This window comes from Cetorhinus maximus, chromosome 11, assembly GCF_964194155.1.
Source record: "Cetorhinus maximus chromosome 11, sCetMax3.hap1.1, whole genome shotgun sequence".
In the NCBI taxonomy this organism is placed as follows: domain Eukaryota; kingdom Metazoa; phylum Chordata; class Chondrichthyes; order Lamniformes; family Cetorhinidae; genus Cetorhinus; species Cetorhinus maximus.
In genome coordinates, this window is record NC_135889.1 from 61,709,630 (window position 1) to 61,726,755 (window position 17,126).

A 17,126-nucleotide genomic window follows, 5' to 3' on the forward strand; every position below is an offset into this window, starting at 1 on the left:
AGTGGGAACACCAATTACATTTTTGAAAATCAAAGCTAAAAGGGAGCAACAATGGGCAATTAAGTTAAAATTTTCAACCTAACTCCTGGATACATTTTTAATCTTCCAAGCAAAAATTGTCTATGTGGAGATTTCTTTAAAGCAGCAAGTGTCATTATATGCAGGAAATTACACTGGTGTTAAATTATTTACCACTTTAGGATGAAATGGATGGAAATCACTTTATTGATTCGCGAATTGAACTGCAGTATTTGATCTAAGATATCAGGTTGCACTTAGTGCACAGCAATCAATCAAGATAAAGATACAAATGATTCTCAGAATCACAAGTGGCAATTATGAACTCAAATGCTGAAAATAATACTCAAGCCTGGAGCTCAATATTCCAAGAAATCAGCATAGTCCAGCTCAGACTACAAAGCAAAATACTGCCGATGCTGGAAATCTGAAATAGAAACAGAAAATGCTGGAAATACTCAGCAGGTCAGGCTGTATCTATGGAGAACGAAAAACAGAATTAATGGGCAGGGTCTTCCGACAGGCTTCAAGACCCCAACATTGGTTTCAAAAGGAAGCCCTGAGCCCGCACTTGCCGGGACCCAGGCCAGTGGACCCATTTTCCTGGAAGCGGTCTCCAAATTGGCTGCCTCCATGTTTGATGTCCAATAAGGATAGTGAGTAGGCTCGCAAGTCTGGAGGGCCATTAAGTGGCCATCCAATACTGAAAAAAAAAGATTGGCAGCCCGATCAGAGGTGGGTGCAATGAAGTATGTAGGGAGGTGGCAGGCTCCACTTCTGGTCAGCAGCCACAAATGGGGGATATAAGAGGAACCCAAAACATTAGGGCCGTCTGAGCCATTGGACAGGAGGGGGATAGCCCCCAGCACTGTGGCAGGATCTGCTACAGTTGTGTCTGTTTATCAGCTTGGTGCCTTTCCATTTGAATGGAGTCTCCATTTCTGATGGCAGCCCAGACTGCCATGGGAGGCTTAACTCCATTAAGCTGGTAGTCTCCGCATGTGACGACGCACCACTCCACCACTGAACAAATGCCATTTACCTTGCAAAACTCCCCCCTAATTGGCGACTTAATGAAATTTGATTGCCTGCCTCCATAAAGCACAAACCACACCCACCCCCACCCCCCCCCCCCACCCACCCCAACCCCCACCCCCATGCCCTGCCCCCGCAGGTTTGCTTGTGGCCGTGGATGCAGCCCTCCAATTCATGTTGCTCTAGGATGGGGGCAGATTTCAGAGGCATCGATGGCTCCCCGGCTGCCTCCAGATACCTGCCAGGCTTTGGCCTCAGCAGGGTGGGGTGGGGTGTAGAGGGGAGGCATCCAACATTGGAAGATACTGGTGGCATCTTGCACTCAATTAGACACCCAAGTGCCTTAAGTGGCAACCTGCCACTAGATCCTTTGGAGTCGGGAACATGTCAGAGCTCAGGACCGATGCATGACTCTGGGAATTTGCTCCGGGTCCACCTTCAATCCCATCTCTGCAGGGCTGGGAAGATGCTGCACATGGGATTCAAATTAGTAAAATGTTACTTGCAAAATAATAGACAAGTTCAGCTTTGCATCAAGAGTGATTGACTTCCAGACGGTATAGTGAAGTCAAAAAAATGCTGGATTTATTGAAAGAACAGGTAGATGCTGTCCCTTCCACACAGAGGACACGTTCATGTTAACGTGATTTGCCTGCTGGCAGTAGTGGACCGAAAATCTCTGATAATGTCCTCTAAGAGGGAAAAGCCCCAAATGGGAAAGATCAAAATCTCGTCCTATTGCATCTCCAAGCCAGGTAGTATTTAAACAGCACAAACGGCACGATCTTAATTCCATTCAGCTAGTGGAGCCACTTTAAATAAGAAAAATAAATCGGACCAGGGCAGAGTAGTTTCAAAGTTTCTGAACTGAAGTTGCTGCCTGGTGAAATGTTTTTCAGAAACTAACATACTAAGTGGGTGATTCAGAGGCATCAGGGGGAATCCTATCAGGCCCTTAGAGAACATGCGCGGAGCAAAATTAGAGAAAAATGCTGGTTTGTTGGCATGTTCCCGCCTCCAGCCACTTTTCCCAGGGCTGGGCTGAGCCCAATATCCGCAGCCCTACCCAGCAGCAGCAGTAGCCAATGAGGTGGATAGTTGGGCAATTTCCACCAACACTGCAATTTCTCCAGTGTCGCACTGGCCACACGGTCTCAGCACCTTAGCAACTCAGAAGAGGCAGCACAATGGGAGGTCGAAGTGGTTGAGAGTTCAAGGCTTTCTAATCTTTAATGGTAAAACATGGCAAGGCTGATGCCTTTCAGTGGCTGAGATTTGCCATTGCATGAGGTGTTGGAGACTGTTATCTCCAGTAGTGCTGGGGTGATGCAGTGGCAGCTGCATCCATTAGGCTGATCACATCTCCGCTGCATCCCTCTCACCCCTGCAGGATTCTCCTCGCAGCACTCTCACTGCAGCCACCCTTGCTGAATTGACCTCTGCCTCCTCAAGCTGCCCACGTTCTCTAACTGGATGGTCACGCTGGATGCAGCTTCTTAATTGGCTGCTTTCCAGAAGCCTGAACCCGAAGACACATTGCTACTGCAAATGAGGTTGGGACCCGAAAATTTCTAGCTACTGGGATATTTAAGTCCAGAAGATTCTGCCCCTTAAACAGCGCAGGAGGACAAATGGCAATGGATGGGGGCTGACAGAAGGTGACCCCCAGACAGCTGCCAGAAATGCCCGAAATAGCCAGTCTTTGTAACTGGCTGTGGTAATGCAAATGACTTGCACCATTTGGCCGATATACCATCCTGCTTATCTCAGTCAGTGGGTGTATGTGGCGGGGACTGTAACTGCTCTCTCTCCATTTCATTCCTGCAGCCAAGTTCCTATTTATGCTGTCATTTTTCTGTTAATATCAACTCAATTTAACTTCACAACAACACTCCTAAGCAAGATCTTAAAAATGCTTTTTTGAAAATCCATGTGCACAGCATCCACTGAATTTGGTCTTTTAAAAACACACTCCAATATTAGAGTATTATTTCCTCAGTTATGAAATCTGTCAGATGCAAGTTTCCTTTTACAAGTTCATTAATTACCTTAATGAATCCATGTCTTTCTTAGTGAGTGTTCATTTCATCTCCTATCATATTATAGGGGGAAATTCATTTGCATAGTGCTGCTTCAAGCAGCACTACACAGGCTGCATTAATTCCCTGTGCGGCATTCCTCAATGATATCAATATTCCATTAATTTAAAGTCTGATCTGATACATCTGATGAGTACAGTGCTGAGGGAGTGTTGCACTAAATGTCAGCTTAGATTTTTGTACTCAAGTTTCTGGAGCGGAACTTGAACCTACAACCCTCTGACTCAGAGGAGTGCTACTAATTGAGTATTAAGGTCAAAGGAATGATCAGTCTGGATGATGCACTTATTCCATATTAGATGCAGATGGTCTACAATATTTGCTGCTACCCCCAGAGAGTCAGGGTTTTCAAAATAACTGAGGCTATTTTAAGAAAAAAATGTTGTCTGTAGTATAAAGAGTTAACAGATGGAGTATGTTAATGTGTGATGTGGATGATGATTTATGACTGACATCATCAAGTAGTACTAATGAACAAGTGTTAAGCAGATAGAGTATGTCTATTGTCTGTCTACTAACCAAGTCCCATGTCTAGAGTCCAAAATAGAAGAATCATCCCATAACATGGTGGCAGGGGTGGAGACATCAATTTTAAAAGTTATCGAAGGAACCACACAGTGAATAAAACTTCGCTAGCACCTGTAAAAAAAAAATCGGCAGGAGGAAGTGGCATGAGGAGAGAGGCAGTGATGACCATACCTGGTGAACAGTCCCTGCCCTTGCCCCACCCATTTCACTGCTTAGGGGGCAGAGAGACCAGCAGTGAGGGTTTGGAAATGCCATTTTCTCCAGTATCGAGCAGCATCAGGCCTTCATGAAATGGAGTAAAAGCTTCAAGTCAGTTCCTTTCTTTATGCAGTACGTCCAGTAACAGGTTCTCTTAAGGCAGAGGGTGCAGGAGTCCACGAGTCCATCACAGACTTTGAGTCCATTCTTAAAACATTGTTTTAGCCTGAAGCAAAACTTAGTGATTCAACAAGCACATTTTAACCAGTGGTCTCAACAACTCAGGGTGAAGGTGGGGGGGAGTGAGATGGCGGCAGCAGGCATGTGGTGGGAAAGAGGAAAGATAGACTGATTGAATTGTTTCTAACTGATGTATATCGCCTAGCTATTTCCCGCAAATCCAGGGCGCTGAAGGATGAACTAATCCATGATCACAGTGATGGGTGTTCGGGATGAAAAAAACACTTTTCTACTTACTACAGGCTAAAGATGATCTTACTTTGGATCAAGTGGTCCAGTAGGTGAGACAGACCAGGCTTACAGTTTAAATGGGGCTATAATTTGGCACAACTCCAAGGCTTCACATGACCCCGTAGACTGGCTAGCTCACGGGCAGTGGCTCCTCCCATAAGAAAGCCCGCCAAGCCAGGCGAAAGGGTGGGAAAATTCACACCGGCAGCCATTTTGAGATGCTTGAGTTGTGATACAGAAACCCAGCATAGACACCAGAACTGCCAGCAGGAGGCGTGGAATGTTTCCAGTACAGTAAATCTGGACATTTCAAGTGTTTCTGCAAATCCAACAATTTTAATCGAAGTCGAAGACAAGAAAATATTTATGAACCACATTCCATCCAAGAAATGGAAAGTCCAGAAAAGTCCAAAATTACAGAGTTCCTAGGGGAAATTGATAGTCTTAGTCCAGACTATTGGTCAGTTACAGTTTCAAGTTCAAGGCTTTAATGCTACTTTTCAAATTGATACTGGAGCTTATTAGCAGATTACCTCAACTGGCTTCAGCCAATGGCCCTTCATCCAGACATCAAATTACAAGGTCCAGGCAGCATAGATCTTCCAATCAAAGGCAGGTCTATTGCTCCTCTTTGCTGCAATGGGCAACATTTGTCCATTGATTGGTGAAGAACAGAGCAAATCAACATCACTATTGAATGGCATTCTTGGCATCCTTCTAGGAATCCTAGACAACCCAGATGATGCCCATCAGTTGAATGATTCTCAGTCGTTCATGCAATAATCTTCAAGCTTTTATTTAAATGCAACAATCTTCAAGCTTTTATTCAGAAGCAGTGGAATTTCAGCCTTCAGAAGCTGAGTAAGCTTATACAGTCTGCAGGAAGTTCCTTTCTTTCAGAAGCACCATCCACTAGACCCCAGGTGGTGAAAAAGTTATGAATCTTTCAGTTCTTCGTGAAGTAAGGCTAGAGGTGGTGGAGGCTGAAGGCACTGCAGCAGACAGTGACTATCTGCATGAAGGCCTGCTGGACCTGAGTTGGCTCTTCCTAGGGAGTGAGGAGGAAGAATCCCTCACAGCACCGAGGTGATCTCTTGGAAGTTGAGGTCCTAGAGGATGATTTGTCTTTCCAGTTGAAGGGCACACCATGTGAAGTCTCTATTGTCTTTTTAGAGGATTCAGCTGTGTTTTTAGTGGCTGACCAGCATTCAGATCTTAGTTCCACTGAACCTACCAATCTATTGCCTAGTCGATTTCCTGTTGTCCATGAAGAGTCTTCCACAGAGAATGCTTTGCCTGAGTCCATGTCAGAGTCCATAGCGAATCACACTGCTAATCAGCTAGTACCTTGCAGGGGTGAAAGTCAATCGGCACCCATACTTCAGTCCCAGTTGAAAATCCTCTTCCCTCCAGAGCTGGAGGCCAGCACAGAAGCTGCAGCAGAATCTTTAACACTTCTGGAGCTGCAGAATCTGGTACAGCAATCTTGTCCAAGTGAATTGTCCACAGCAAATTCATCTCATTATAGCAGATGAGGCTGTCTCGTCTCCATACCCTCAGTAATTCTTCCCATTGTCCATAGTGAAGCAACCTCAGAGAGAAGAGTGGCTCTCTTACCATTGAAAGAAAGTAGACAGTCCTCCTGAAGTATCATTGGAAAAATCATTTCTTTTCCTGACAGCCTTACAGGAATTTGGTCATTTTTCACTTTGTCATCCAAGTCCATTGAAATCCTGGATCTTCAATGCCTTTTCAGTCCTCGATACAGCAGTGGATGATACAGCTGTGACAGTCTTCCCTGGAGTTGAAGATTATTTCTCTTTTGAAGCTCTTTCCCAGTATGCTTCAAGGGAGCAACAAGTTCTTCAGAGTGTCCAGAGTTCTCTCCAGTCCCAAAGGCTCCAATGGTTTATTCTCTTCAGCCTTCTCTCTTGGATTAGTCTTGCATTGAAAAGTCTTCATTGTCCTTGCAGTTCAGTCATCCTGTAACCTACACTCTACTTCCCAGCAATGCTGACAGCAATGCTGCTAAATTGTTCTATTCTGCAGATGTTTATTCACACATTCAAACCCAGGTAATTGGTGCAACTTCATACACACACAGGAGCACACAATAAGAAGATAGGAAAGAGGAGTTTTACAACTATGAATAACTTAAAAGGAAAAAAATACCACAGATATGGATATCAGTTCATGTCTTAAGTCAGGCTCCAGTGAGGGTTCCTTCACAAAGGTGCTACAGTTCAGCTAGCTGAAGCAGGATTTTGCATAATCCCTTTAAAGTTGATAGTGTTGCAGCAAGATGAGGTTAGTATACAGAGACAAAAACAGAAAATGCTGGAAAAACTCAGCAGGTCTAACAGCATCTGTGGAGAGAAAAACAGAGTTAACATTTCGAGTCCGTCTGACTTCTTCAAAGCTGCTCTTCAGCACTTCTAGAGTCATAAGGACTCAAATGTTAACTCTATCTTTCTTCCCACAGATACTGTTAGATCTGCTGAGTTTTTCCAGCATTTTCTGTTTTTGTTTCAGATTTCCAGCATCCGCAGTATTTTGCTTTTATCTTAGTGAACAGAGACTTGGTCTGCTCGGCAGGCAATGGCAGGAATCTTCCAGCAAAACCTGGTTCATACGAACATACGAAATAGGAGCAGAAGAAGATCATTTGGCCCCTCGAGCCTGCTCTGCCATTCAGTAAGATCATGGCTGATCTGCTTGTGTTGATTTCCACATTCCCATCTACCCCCGACAACCTTTGATTCCCTTGCCTATCACTGCCTTAAAACTATTGAGTGGTCCTGGCTCCATTGCCTTCTGAGGCAGAGTGTTCCAAAGTTGCACAACCCTCAGAAAAATTCTCTCTTCTCCTCTGTCCTAAAAGGGCGACCCCTAATTTTAAAACAGTGCCCCCTAGTTCTGGACTCACCCACAAGAGAAAACATCATTTCCACATCCACCTTGTCAAGACCATTCAGGATCTTATATACTTCAATCAAGTCACCCCTCACTCTAAACAAGCCCAGCCTGTCCAACCTATGTTCATAAGATAGCCTGCTCAATCCAGGTATCAATCTAGTAAACCTCCTCTGAACCGCCTCCATCGCATTTACATCCTTCCTTAAATAAGGAGACCAAAACTGCACACAGCATTCGAGATGTGGCCTCACCAATGCCTTGTATGAATGAAGAATAACATCCTTACTTTTATGTTCAATTCCTCTTGTAATAAAGGATAGCATTCCATTAATCTTCTTGATTACTTGCTGTACCTGCATACTAACTTTTGTGACTCATGCACTAGAACACCTACATCCCTCTGCACCTCGGAATTCTGCAGTCGTTATCCATTTAAGTAATACTCTGCTTTTTCATTCTTCCTGCCAAAGTGAACAACTTCACATTTTCCCACATTATACTTCATCTGCCAGACTTTTGCCCACTCACTCAACCCATCCATATCCGTCTACGAAATCCTTATGTCTTCTTGACAACATACTTTCCTACCTATTTAAATTTAGCTACCATGTCTTCACTCCTCTCATCTAAGTCATTGATGTAAATTGTAAAATGTTGAGGCCCCAGCACAGACCCCTGCAGGACTCCACTCATATCCTGCCAATCATTATGCATACTCTGTTTTCCGCCAGCCAGCCAGCCAATCTTCTATCCAGGCTAATATGTTAACTCCGAAACTATGAGTTTTTATTTTCTGCAATAACCTTTGATGTGGCACCTTTTCAACAAAGCACGCGACTCCTTCAAAGAACTTCAATAAATTGGTTAAACATGATTTCCCTTTCACAAAATCATGTTAACTCTTTCCGATTACCTTGTATTTTTCTAAGTACCTGGTTATAACCTCTTTAATAATTGACTCTAAAGTCTCCACGACAGACGTCAAGCTAACTGGCCTATAGTTTCCTGTTTTCTGCCTCCCTCCCTTCTTGAATAGAGGGGTTATATTTGCTACTTTCCAGTGTAATGGAATCTTTCCAGAATCTTGGGAATATTGGAAAATTAACACAAACTCATCTACTACCTCATTAGCCATCTCCTTTAGGAACTTAGGATGAAGTCCACTTGGACCTAGAGACTTGTCAGCCTGCAGCTCCATCAGTTTGCTCAGTACTGCTTCCCTAGTGATTGTAATTGTACCAAGTTTCTCTCTCCCCTCCACCTTCCAACTTAAAGCTATTATTAGAATGTTTCTGTATCATCTATAGTAAAGCCAGAAACAAAATATTTATTCATTTCATCCGCCATTTCCTTATTATCTACTTTTAACTCCCCATTCTCACTCTCCAGAGGACCAACACTCACTTTACTTACTCTTTTCCTGTTTAAATACCTGTATGACTCTTGCTATTCATTTTTACATTTTGAGCTAGCTTCCTCTCATACTCTAATTTCTTTCTCCTGATTAACCTTTTAGTCATTCTCTGCCGTTCTTTATATTCTGACCAATCATCTGACCTGCCACTCATCTTTACGCAGTTATATGCTTTTTCCCTTAAGTTTGATGCTTTCCCTATTTTCTTTAGTTAGCCACAGATGGTGGGTTCTCACTTTAGAATTTTTCTTTATAGTAGTAATATACTTATTCTGAATACTCTGAAATATCCCCTTAAATGTCTCCCACAGCTTCTCGATTGACCTAACCTCTGGCCTAGTATCCCAGTTCACTTCAGCTAGTTCAGCTTTCATGCCCACATATTTGCCTTTATTTAAGTTTAAAATACTAGTCTTGGACCCACTCTTTTCCCTTTCAAACAGGATATAAAATTCAATCAACTGTGGCCACTGCTACCTAGGGGTGCCTTCACCCTGAGGTCATTAATCAGTCCTGTCACATTACACAATACCAAGTCTAAAATAACCTGCTCTCTGGTTGGTTCCAGAACATGCTGCTCTGAGAAACTAACTCCTCATCCAGGTTACCGCTGCCAATCTGATTTTTCCAGTTTATACGTAGATTAAAGTTACCCATGATTATTGCTTTCCCTTCATCACAAGCACCCAATATTTCTTGTTGTATACTTTGTCCTACATTGCAGTTACTGTTAGAGGGCCCATAGACCACTCCCACTAGTGACTTATTTCCCCTACTATTCCTCATCTCCACCCAAGTTGATTCTACATCCTGATCTCCTGAACCAAGGTCATCTCTAACTATTGCACTAATACCATCCTTGATTAAAAGTGCTACCCCTCCACCTTTACCTAACTTCCTATTCTTCATCAATGTCATGCACACCTCAATATTCAGGACCCAATCCCTGTCATCCTGCAGCTGCATCTCCGTATTGGCTATCAGATCATATTTCTTTACTTCAATGTGCACTTTCATTTACCTTGTTATGAATGCTACGCGCAAATACAGACCCTTTAGTTTAGTCTTTTTGTTATCTTTGTAACATCTAGTCTTGATTCTTGGTGCATTCTTAGGTTGTGTGATCTTGCCCATTAAATGAGTGATTTGCAGGCTAACAAGCAGTTTCTATGCCTATGGCCAAAATCCATTGCTCACCTTAAAAAATAAATGGTAGCTTTTAGCGCCTCTGCAGGTATAACAGGTTCGATGGCTTCCCTTTGTTATAGCACCAGGCTAGGGAGGCAAGTAGTCTACTGGTCCCTGATTTCATTGATTGTAATGTGTGCTCACAACAGAGGTGTGAGATTCCACAAGGATAAGGGTTAAGCTTTCATCCTGTAACTACTGTTGGAAATTTCCAGAAACTGTAGCCAACTTGTGAACCATGTGACCTGTAGCAGCCAAATTTTGGTACCGCGAAGTCCACTTTTTAATAAGCAAAAAGGTAAGGGTTTGATTTAATAGTTTATGATCTCTTTCATGTCTTTGGTTTATGATCTCTTTCATGTCTTTGGGACATGATAATAGTTAAAAGATATAGTTTCATGTTGTTGTACAAAATAGGATAGTATACTTAGGAGGTACAGTATAAAGGGTTAACAGGTGGGAAATGCTCATGTATAACATAGATATAACACTGACAGTCAGTCATGTGTTAGTCTCTCAAAAGAGCACCTGCACGAGCGCGAGAGGTAGCGCGAGAAAGAATGAGAGAAAGCAAGTGAGAAAGTAAGATAAAGAGATAAAGACAGAGAGAGCAAGAGAACTAACAAACCAGTGTCAAGCAGATCCCAGAATATATCTATAATCTGTCTGGTAAACAAGTTCCATGCCTGGAGTCCAAGGTAGAAGGACCAGAAATGTCAAATAAATCACCAATTACATTATGAGTAATCTGTGAAATCATAGGTACTACTGTCAAGTAGTGCAGGTCATTAACCTTTTGTGTCATTGTCTATGCTGTTATTTTCCATTATTCTGCTTGTTCCTTAAAGAAGATTGAAAACTTAAGCAGCCAGAGGCTTTGAATTTTAAAAATACTATAAATCTTCCCATTATGTGCATGGGATCATATCCTTTACCCTGCATCTCCCAACAACCTATGTTTCTTTCACAAACTCTCTCTATATTCACTTATTGAATTGTGCAAATATTTCAAAAACATATTTAATCAAGAATTTAAATCCTGATGTTGGCTTGTATATCAAGGGGCTAATAAGGATTCAATTCAGTCAGTAAACAAGTAACCATATACCTTGCTTTTTGACCCAGAACATAGTGCATTGTTGCTCATATTCTCCTTTTCAGGAATTCCTGGAAAAACACAAACAGTAAATTTTCAATATGAAGCATTTCACTTCAATGTTATCAAAAACTGCTTAACACAGCATAGTTATTTGTAGCTATTTTCATATGAAATACACCTATTGTTTTAGGTCATCATATATTCTATCGTTTAATGCTCTTCCAACAGACAGGGCAGTCAGAGCAATTGCATACACTGGATGTTTGCACTGCGGGTATGGGCTATGCGCAGGAATAGAAAGTTCCCAGTGAAGAATGTTACAGGGGACTTGCCAAACTGTTGTGAAGTGGAGTAGCCATCCTTTCTGTAGAGCGGGAGGGTAGTTGTGAAGTCCTGCACATGTAGAGGAGGGAGGGGTGAATAGCTAGTGGGGCTAAAAAGTAGAGATGGAAAAACCTTGCATGCAGAGAGTGAAAATGAGCAACATAAAAAGGGCCAGAGTTAGCAGTGTAATAAAGGAGCAGAATAGTTCCTAGGCATTGTAGCAGAAGGCTGAGAAAGTGGACCCTGTGGAAACAAAAGTTGCCAAAGGTACAGCAAGTATTTTTCAGCATTTCCTGCTTTTAATTTGGATTTCCAGCATCCACCATGCTTTGCTTTAGCTTGTATGGTAAAGTGTAATGGGTGACTATACTAGCAAATAATGGCAAAATATGGTGACTCCTAGAAGTCTGAAATATAAACAGAAAATGCTGAAAATACTCAGCAGGCCAGGCAGCATCTGTGGAGAGGAAAACACCCTTACACCTAACTAGAAAATGTCACATGTATAAGACTTGATGCAAATACAAAAGAAGGGAATGGACAGGGCAAAAGGGGAGGGTGAATGGGAAGAAAGGACAAAAAGGATGGTCTACATTAAAAGGTGGAGGACAGGAGTAATTTATGTTCAAAAGGAATGATGGTGCAAGGCAAAAGTGAGTGGTAACAGGACAAGTAAAGAAATGAAGAGCTGCAAATGGCAGCAGAAGGACCCTCACCAGCGCTTGATGTTTGAAAAAAAAAATGTGAACAGAGCTTACAATCTGAAATTGTTGAGCCCAGAAGGTCGTGGTGAAGTACCCAATTGAAAGGGGTGCTAGCCCTTGTGCTTCTATTTGGCATCACTGGAACAGTGTAGCAGGGTAAGAACAGAGATGTCAGAGTTTGAGAGGGATGGTGAATTAAAATTGAACGTGATAGGAGCTCAGGGTCATGCTTGTGAACTGAATAGAAGTGTTCAAAATATTCACCCAATCTGCATTTGGGCTTCTCAATTTAGAGATCATATTGTGAGCAGCAAAAACAGTATAATAAGTTAATACTGAATAATAAAACAGTATAATAGTAATAATAAGTAGTAGAAATAAATGGCCATTTCACCATGAAGGAATATATGGAACCCTGGGATGGTGCTGTGCTAAAGGGAGTGGAGCAAGGTGTGTCATGGATTCAACAATGGCATCAGAATACTGACAGGAGAAGACATGTTTGGTGATGGCATTGTGCTAGAGGTGATGAAAATGAAGGGTGGGGGGGTGGAAGGTGAGGACAAAGGGAACCCTTTTTACATCATCACTCTATTTGCATGCTTTGTATTTTTAAGAATTATTGAATTTTCTATATGTTTAATATTCTATATAAATGTTTTTTTCAAGCGCATATGGTGGGTTGGGTCAGGGAATGATACAGCTATTTGTAGATAATCAGATGGTTATTGCGCCAAGTAGAAAGGCTTTTTGTGCTACAGGCAGTTAACATGTTACGTTCTTCACAAGGCTTTTAAATATAACAAAGGTAGACAAGTAAGTTCTACTTCAGCACTCCCAGCCTGCAATTTTTCAATTTATTAAGATGAATGGATGGAAAATCATGGGTTGGAGAACTCAATAGTGAGAAATCCCGGTCAGGACCTTGTATGAAAAATAAATAAATGATCTTAGCAGTTAATTTTCGTTTGGAAAAAAGAGTGAAAATCAGTATTCACGCATTTGGCTCTATGGATTTGAATTTTTCATGAGCTAACATGGTGAACATAATGACGATAATATACAACTCAGCATAAAAGAGCTGATTGCTCACCTGTTGTGGAACCTGCTAAGTTTTCATTTAAGGGATAGAAGCTAATGAGGGTTAAATTTTCCACCCAACTTCCTCCCTCCTGCATCAAAAACAGCCAGCAGCCACTGATGGCTCCTTGTCTCGCCACATCATTCACCCAAAAAAGTAAGCAAAGTAAAAGAGAAGCCAAAATGAAAGATAAAAGCAGATGCCAGAGAGAGCGACAGGGAAAACCAGAGATAGAGAAAGAGAGAAGCAACAACAGAGTCAGCAGATACAGATATATTCTCTGACCCAACATGTTACAACCATGAGAGAGCAACAAGTTGTCAAAAATCATACTTATGCCTGTAATTCCTGTCCACAAACTTTAGCATAAGTTTTTTTAAAATAAGAATTTACAGTAAAATTCTGTGGTCCACATTTCCAATTCAATTTTCTGATGTCAAATGACTCTGGTCACTATGTAGTTACAGGTTTTTTGCCACTAAGCGGCATACTTTGAGAAAAATTTCAGCTCTCATTATTTACTCAGCAACTGTTAATTTAGATTACTTTGTTATTTTTGTATTTTTATCCTCAGAATGCAGGATAAGAACTAAATATGTGCAAAGATATTTAATAGATGGTATATTTCGTGGGGCATGCTATAAGATGATGAATGTAGTGGGAAAACCTCAGTATCATCTGACTTAACATAGTCTTAATTCAGTTGCCCTTATAATTTGTGTCCAGAGTGCTTTAACTCCAACATAGCTCTATAGCTGATGCTGTCTGCATCAGGATAGATTGCTTGTGACTGCCAAGAGAGGACAGAGCTGATATACTAACTAACTGAAAGAGAGAGGAAAGGTGGAAGAGAGCGCATTAGAATGAAGAATGTTGAAAGAAAAATCTAGTCGAGGTGAAGACTGCAATATCAAAATGACAAAGTGAGTTTTGAGAATGTGGGCTTTAAGAATGATAAAAATTGAATTTAAGGAACTAGGCTTTTTATTATTAACTACACAACAGTCAAAGAAGTGGAACTTTTGAGAATGAGGATTGCAAGAAACAGTGCTCTGCAAAGAATAGAACCTAACACCACAGGAGGGCACTAGAATCAACTGATCGAGCTGTTTGTTCACTGGGAATTGGAGGGAACATTCATATTCAAAATGTTCAATCTGTCTAATCTGTTGCACAACAGGTACAACATTAAGTCTGCACCTTTAACGCCTAAAATTGAGAGTCTCAATATCTCTCCAGATTCACATGAATTATGTTCACTTGAGTTACACAAGTTCAGCTGTCTACTGTGCAACATGAGCTTCTCATTGGTGACCTCAAATCGATCAATCCAGGAAGTGTCATGGGCCTTTGACCTTGCTCCGCATCCCCTATAAAGAGAGTTACAATTTTGGCGTGAAGTCAGCAAATTTAGTTCTTCTGAGCTTGTTATGGATTTGTAGGATAGAAACATTAATCATTTCTACAGTGTTATAGAATGTTTAAATTGAACTTGATCACACTTAATTCACATGTGAACAGTATTGGATTTCATAACAATTTTATCAAGTCATAAAATACAAAGATCTGGATTTTTCAGTTGAAACCCTGACTGTTACAAATATAACACATCATGGCCGGAAGAGAATAGATATCCTCTTGCATGGGCTGACTAACCTATTTCCAAACACCATGCCCATTATCCAGTCAAATACAGCACTACTGCTCATGGTGACTCCCCTTTGATCTATCACAGAAAAGGGGACAATTAATTATTTCTACCTTAAAACAATGCAATTTTTAAATTCAGTAAAATGACACACCTCATTTCCATTTAGATCCTGAGAAACACTACGAGGAAAACAAGTCCAGAAACAGGATAAATAGCTCGCAAATTAACTGATGCCTAAAAGGCCAGTTTGGAGTTCTGAAGGGTCCAAGCTGCAATTTTACATTAGACTTTCAGGTGTAGTTCATTCCTTCCTGACAGAAGATAGTTTGTAATTTATGGACAAGATTAAGAAGTTAAATGTTACAATGATTAAATTTAAAAATAAATTCTTAATATTCAGAAAAACTATTTCTGCCTCAGGTTTTCTATGTATTGAAAAAGGCCTGTACTCACTGTCATTACCGGAAGCAGTTTCCATAACACCATAGGGAGGGACCAAGTGCTCTGCCATATACTGTCGATGTTTCTGAAATAGAAACGTAGTATTAGAACAATACACATTTAGTGTATTAACTCAATAAATAGAAGACTCCTATTCAAGTAGATTTAAACCTGTTTGGATAGAAGGCTTATTTTCAAAAATGGACAGGGCTTAAATTAGCATAAATGAATTGCAGCGCAGTATAAAATAGGCCAATAAATTAAAATTAGAGAATTGGCCAGTGTAATAGAGTGAACAGAACTCAAAAATTAAAGTTTTGGAGGTTCCTGCAATGTCACTGACATCCCTAAAGTGGAGAATATCACAATTGTATACAACAGGACTATTTCACTTAATGAATACTGTTGATCAGTAACGTACAAAGGCAGATTTGGTTTGTGTCCAGTTTTTTTTTTGCATGTACCATTACTGCTCAAATCTCTGTTGCAAAACTCTACTTTAAATAATTATGCAGCTGATTTTCACAGCTGTTCCTGCTTTATCACTGCACCACTCGAGAACAATAAAAAGCAACTACACTATTAGTAAATTGACACAAAAGTGATCTCTGCACATTTAAATATTGATAGAAGCAGAGATATTAAATGTACAATTTTTCAGGTCTTCCTCTTTACATACCATCATTTAAATGTTTTCTAGTGTATAATATAGTTTTATTAGCTACTATTTCCCAAGTCACTCTGACATCACTATCTCTTGTCTCCATTCACAATGAGCTGGATTTTACAGACCCCCATGGGTGTATGTGAAGGCCTTCTCACCCACCCCCAAACTGTCTCCCATGTTACTGTGAACAGGCAGCCCGCCCACCCTTATGCTTATTGATACCCTTAAGTGGCCAATTAATGGGCAGTTAAGGGCCTCATTCCACCTCCACTGCTATTTTACACACGGCAAGAGGAGGTGGAGGCAAAGTGGGTAACCGAGCAGCTTTCACTGCATAGGCTGCTTTTCGACAGGAAGGGGACTCTTTTTGGGAGGGTGGGGAGGGGAGAAAAGTTAATCTCTTTGGTGGGGAGGCGGGTTTGCTCCTATGCCCAGAGGCACCCACCCCACCAAGATCGTACCCCACTGCTGCTTTAATCCGCACTACTGTCCTCTAAAACTCAGCTGCTCATACTCCCCTTTTCCTCGTTGGGGTCTGCCAGCCAGTCTCGGTCAAAACCCCTGACCATTAAGCCGAGGCTTCATCAATCTTCTTCCTCAGGAACTGCCTGTAGTCCCAGCACTGGTTGCCACTCAATCCTGGTGCTACTGGGACTATTGAGCTGCTGGCCAATCAGATTGGCCATCAACTCTCTAGGATGGGACTTCCTCAAAAGTTGGGGTGGAAGTTCCATGGGGAGGAGGTTTGGGGGTTGTAGTGCAGAACGCAGCACCCTTAAAATCCAGCCCAAAGTCTAAAACACCAGCAAGGCTGTCTCTGGTTACTTCCTTGTCATCTTCACCACCCACCTCTCCTATCTTCCTGCCCTAATCCCACTACCCTTACCCTCTGGCTATGGAAAAATCTTCCCATTCTCCCCCTCAATTTCACATAGAGTGGTCAGCTGGTCTTCCATCCATCATGGCTGTGAACCTGCTGAACTGTTCCTTTACCTCAGTCGCTGCTGCCTTTGTTTCCTTAAAATCAATCACCATCATCCACTTCTGCCATTATTCTTGGTACAGGCTCCTCTTCTCCTCCAACTTCTTTCTCTTATCTCCTCCAGCCTCTTCTCCGATACCATGTTTAAAGAGTTCTTTGACTTTGTCTTCCATCCACTCTTTGTCCTGATTCTCTGACATTCTGAATTTTCCACCCCATCTCCACCGGTGTCCACTTTCAGCCATCTGCTTCACGAGACTCACCTCCTGTTACCTTAATCCCTTCCCACTCAACTTATTAACGTCGCCTC

General features: G+C 41.7%; 1 protein-coding gene across 6 annotated transcripts in view; it reads right to left on the reverse strand.

Moving 5' to 3' along the window:
- Positions 1 to 17,126, reverse strand: part of rapgef4a (Rap guanine nucleotide exchange factor 4a) — a 346,899-nt gene that overhangs the window by 160,270 nt on the left and 169,503 nt on the right. For all 6 annotated transcript variants that reach the window (XM_078552090.1, XM_078552089.1, XM_078552088.1 and 3 more), the window contains 2 exons: positions 15,180 to 15,252; positions 10,976 to 11,034 (listed from right to left, as the gene is read on the reverse strand). In XM_078552090.1, coding sequence (XP_078408216.1) covers positions 10,976 to 11,034; positions 15,180 to 15,252 — 132 coding nt within the window. The remainder of the gene's footprint in view (positions 1 to 10,975; positions 11,035 to 15,179; positions 15,253 to 17,126) is intronic.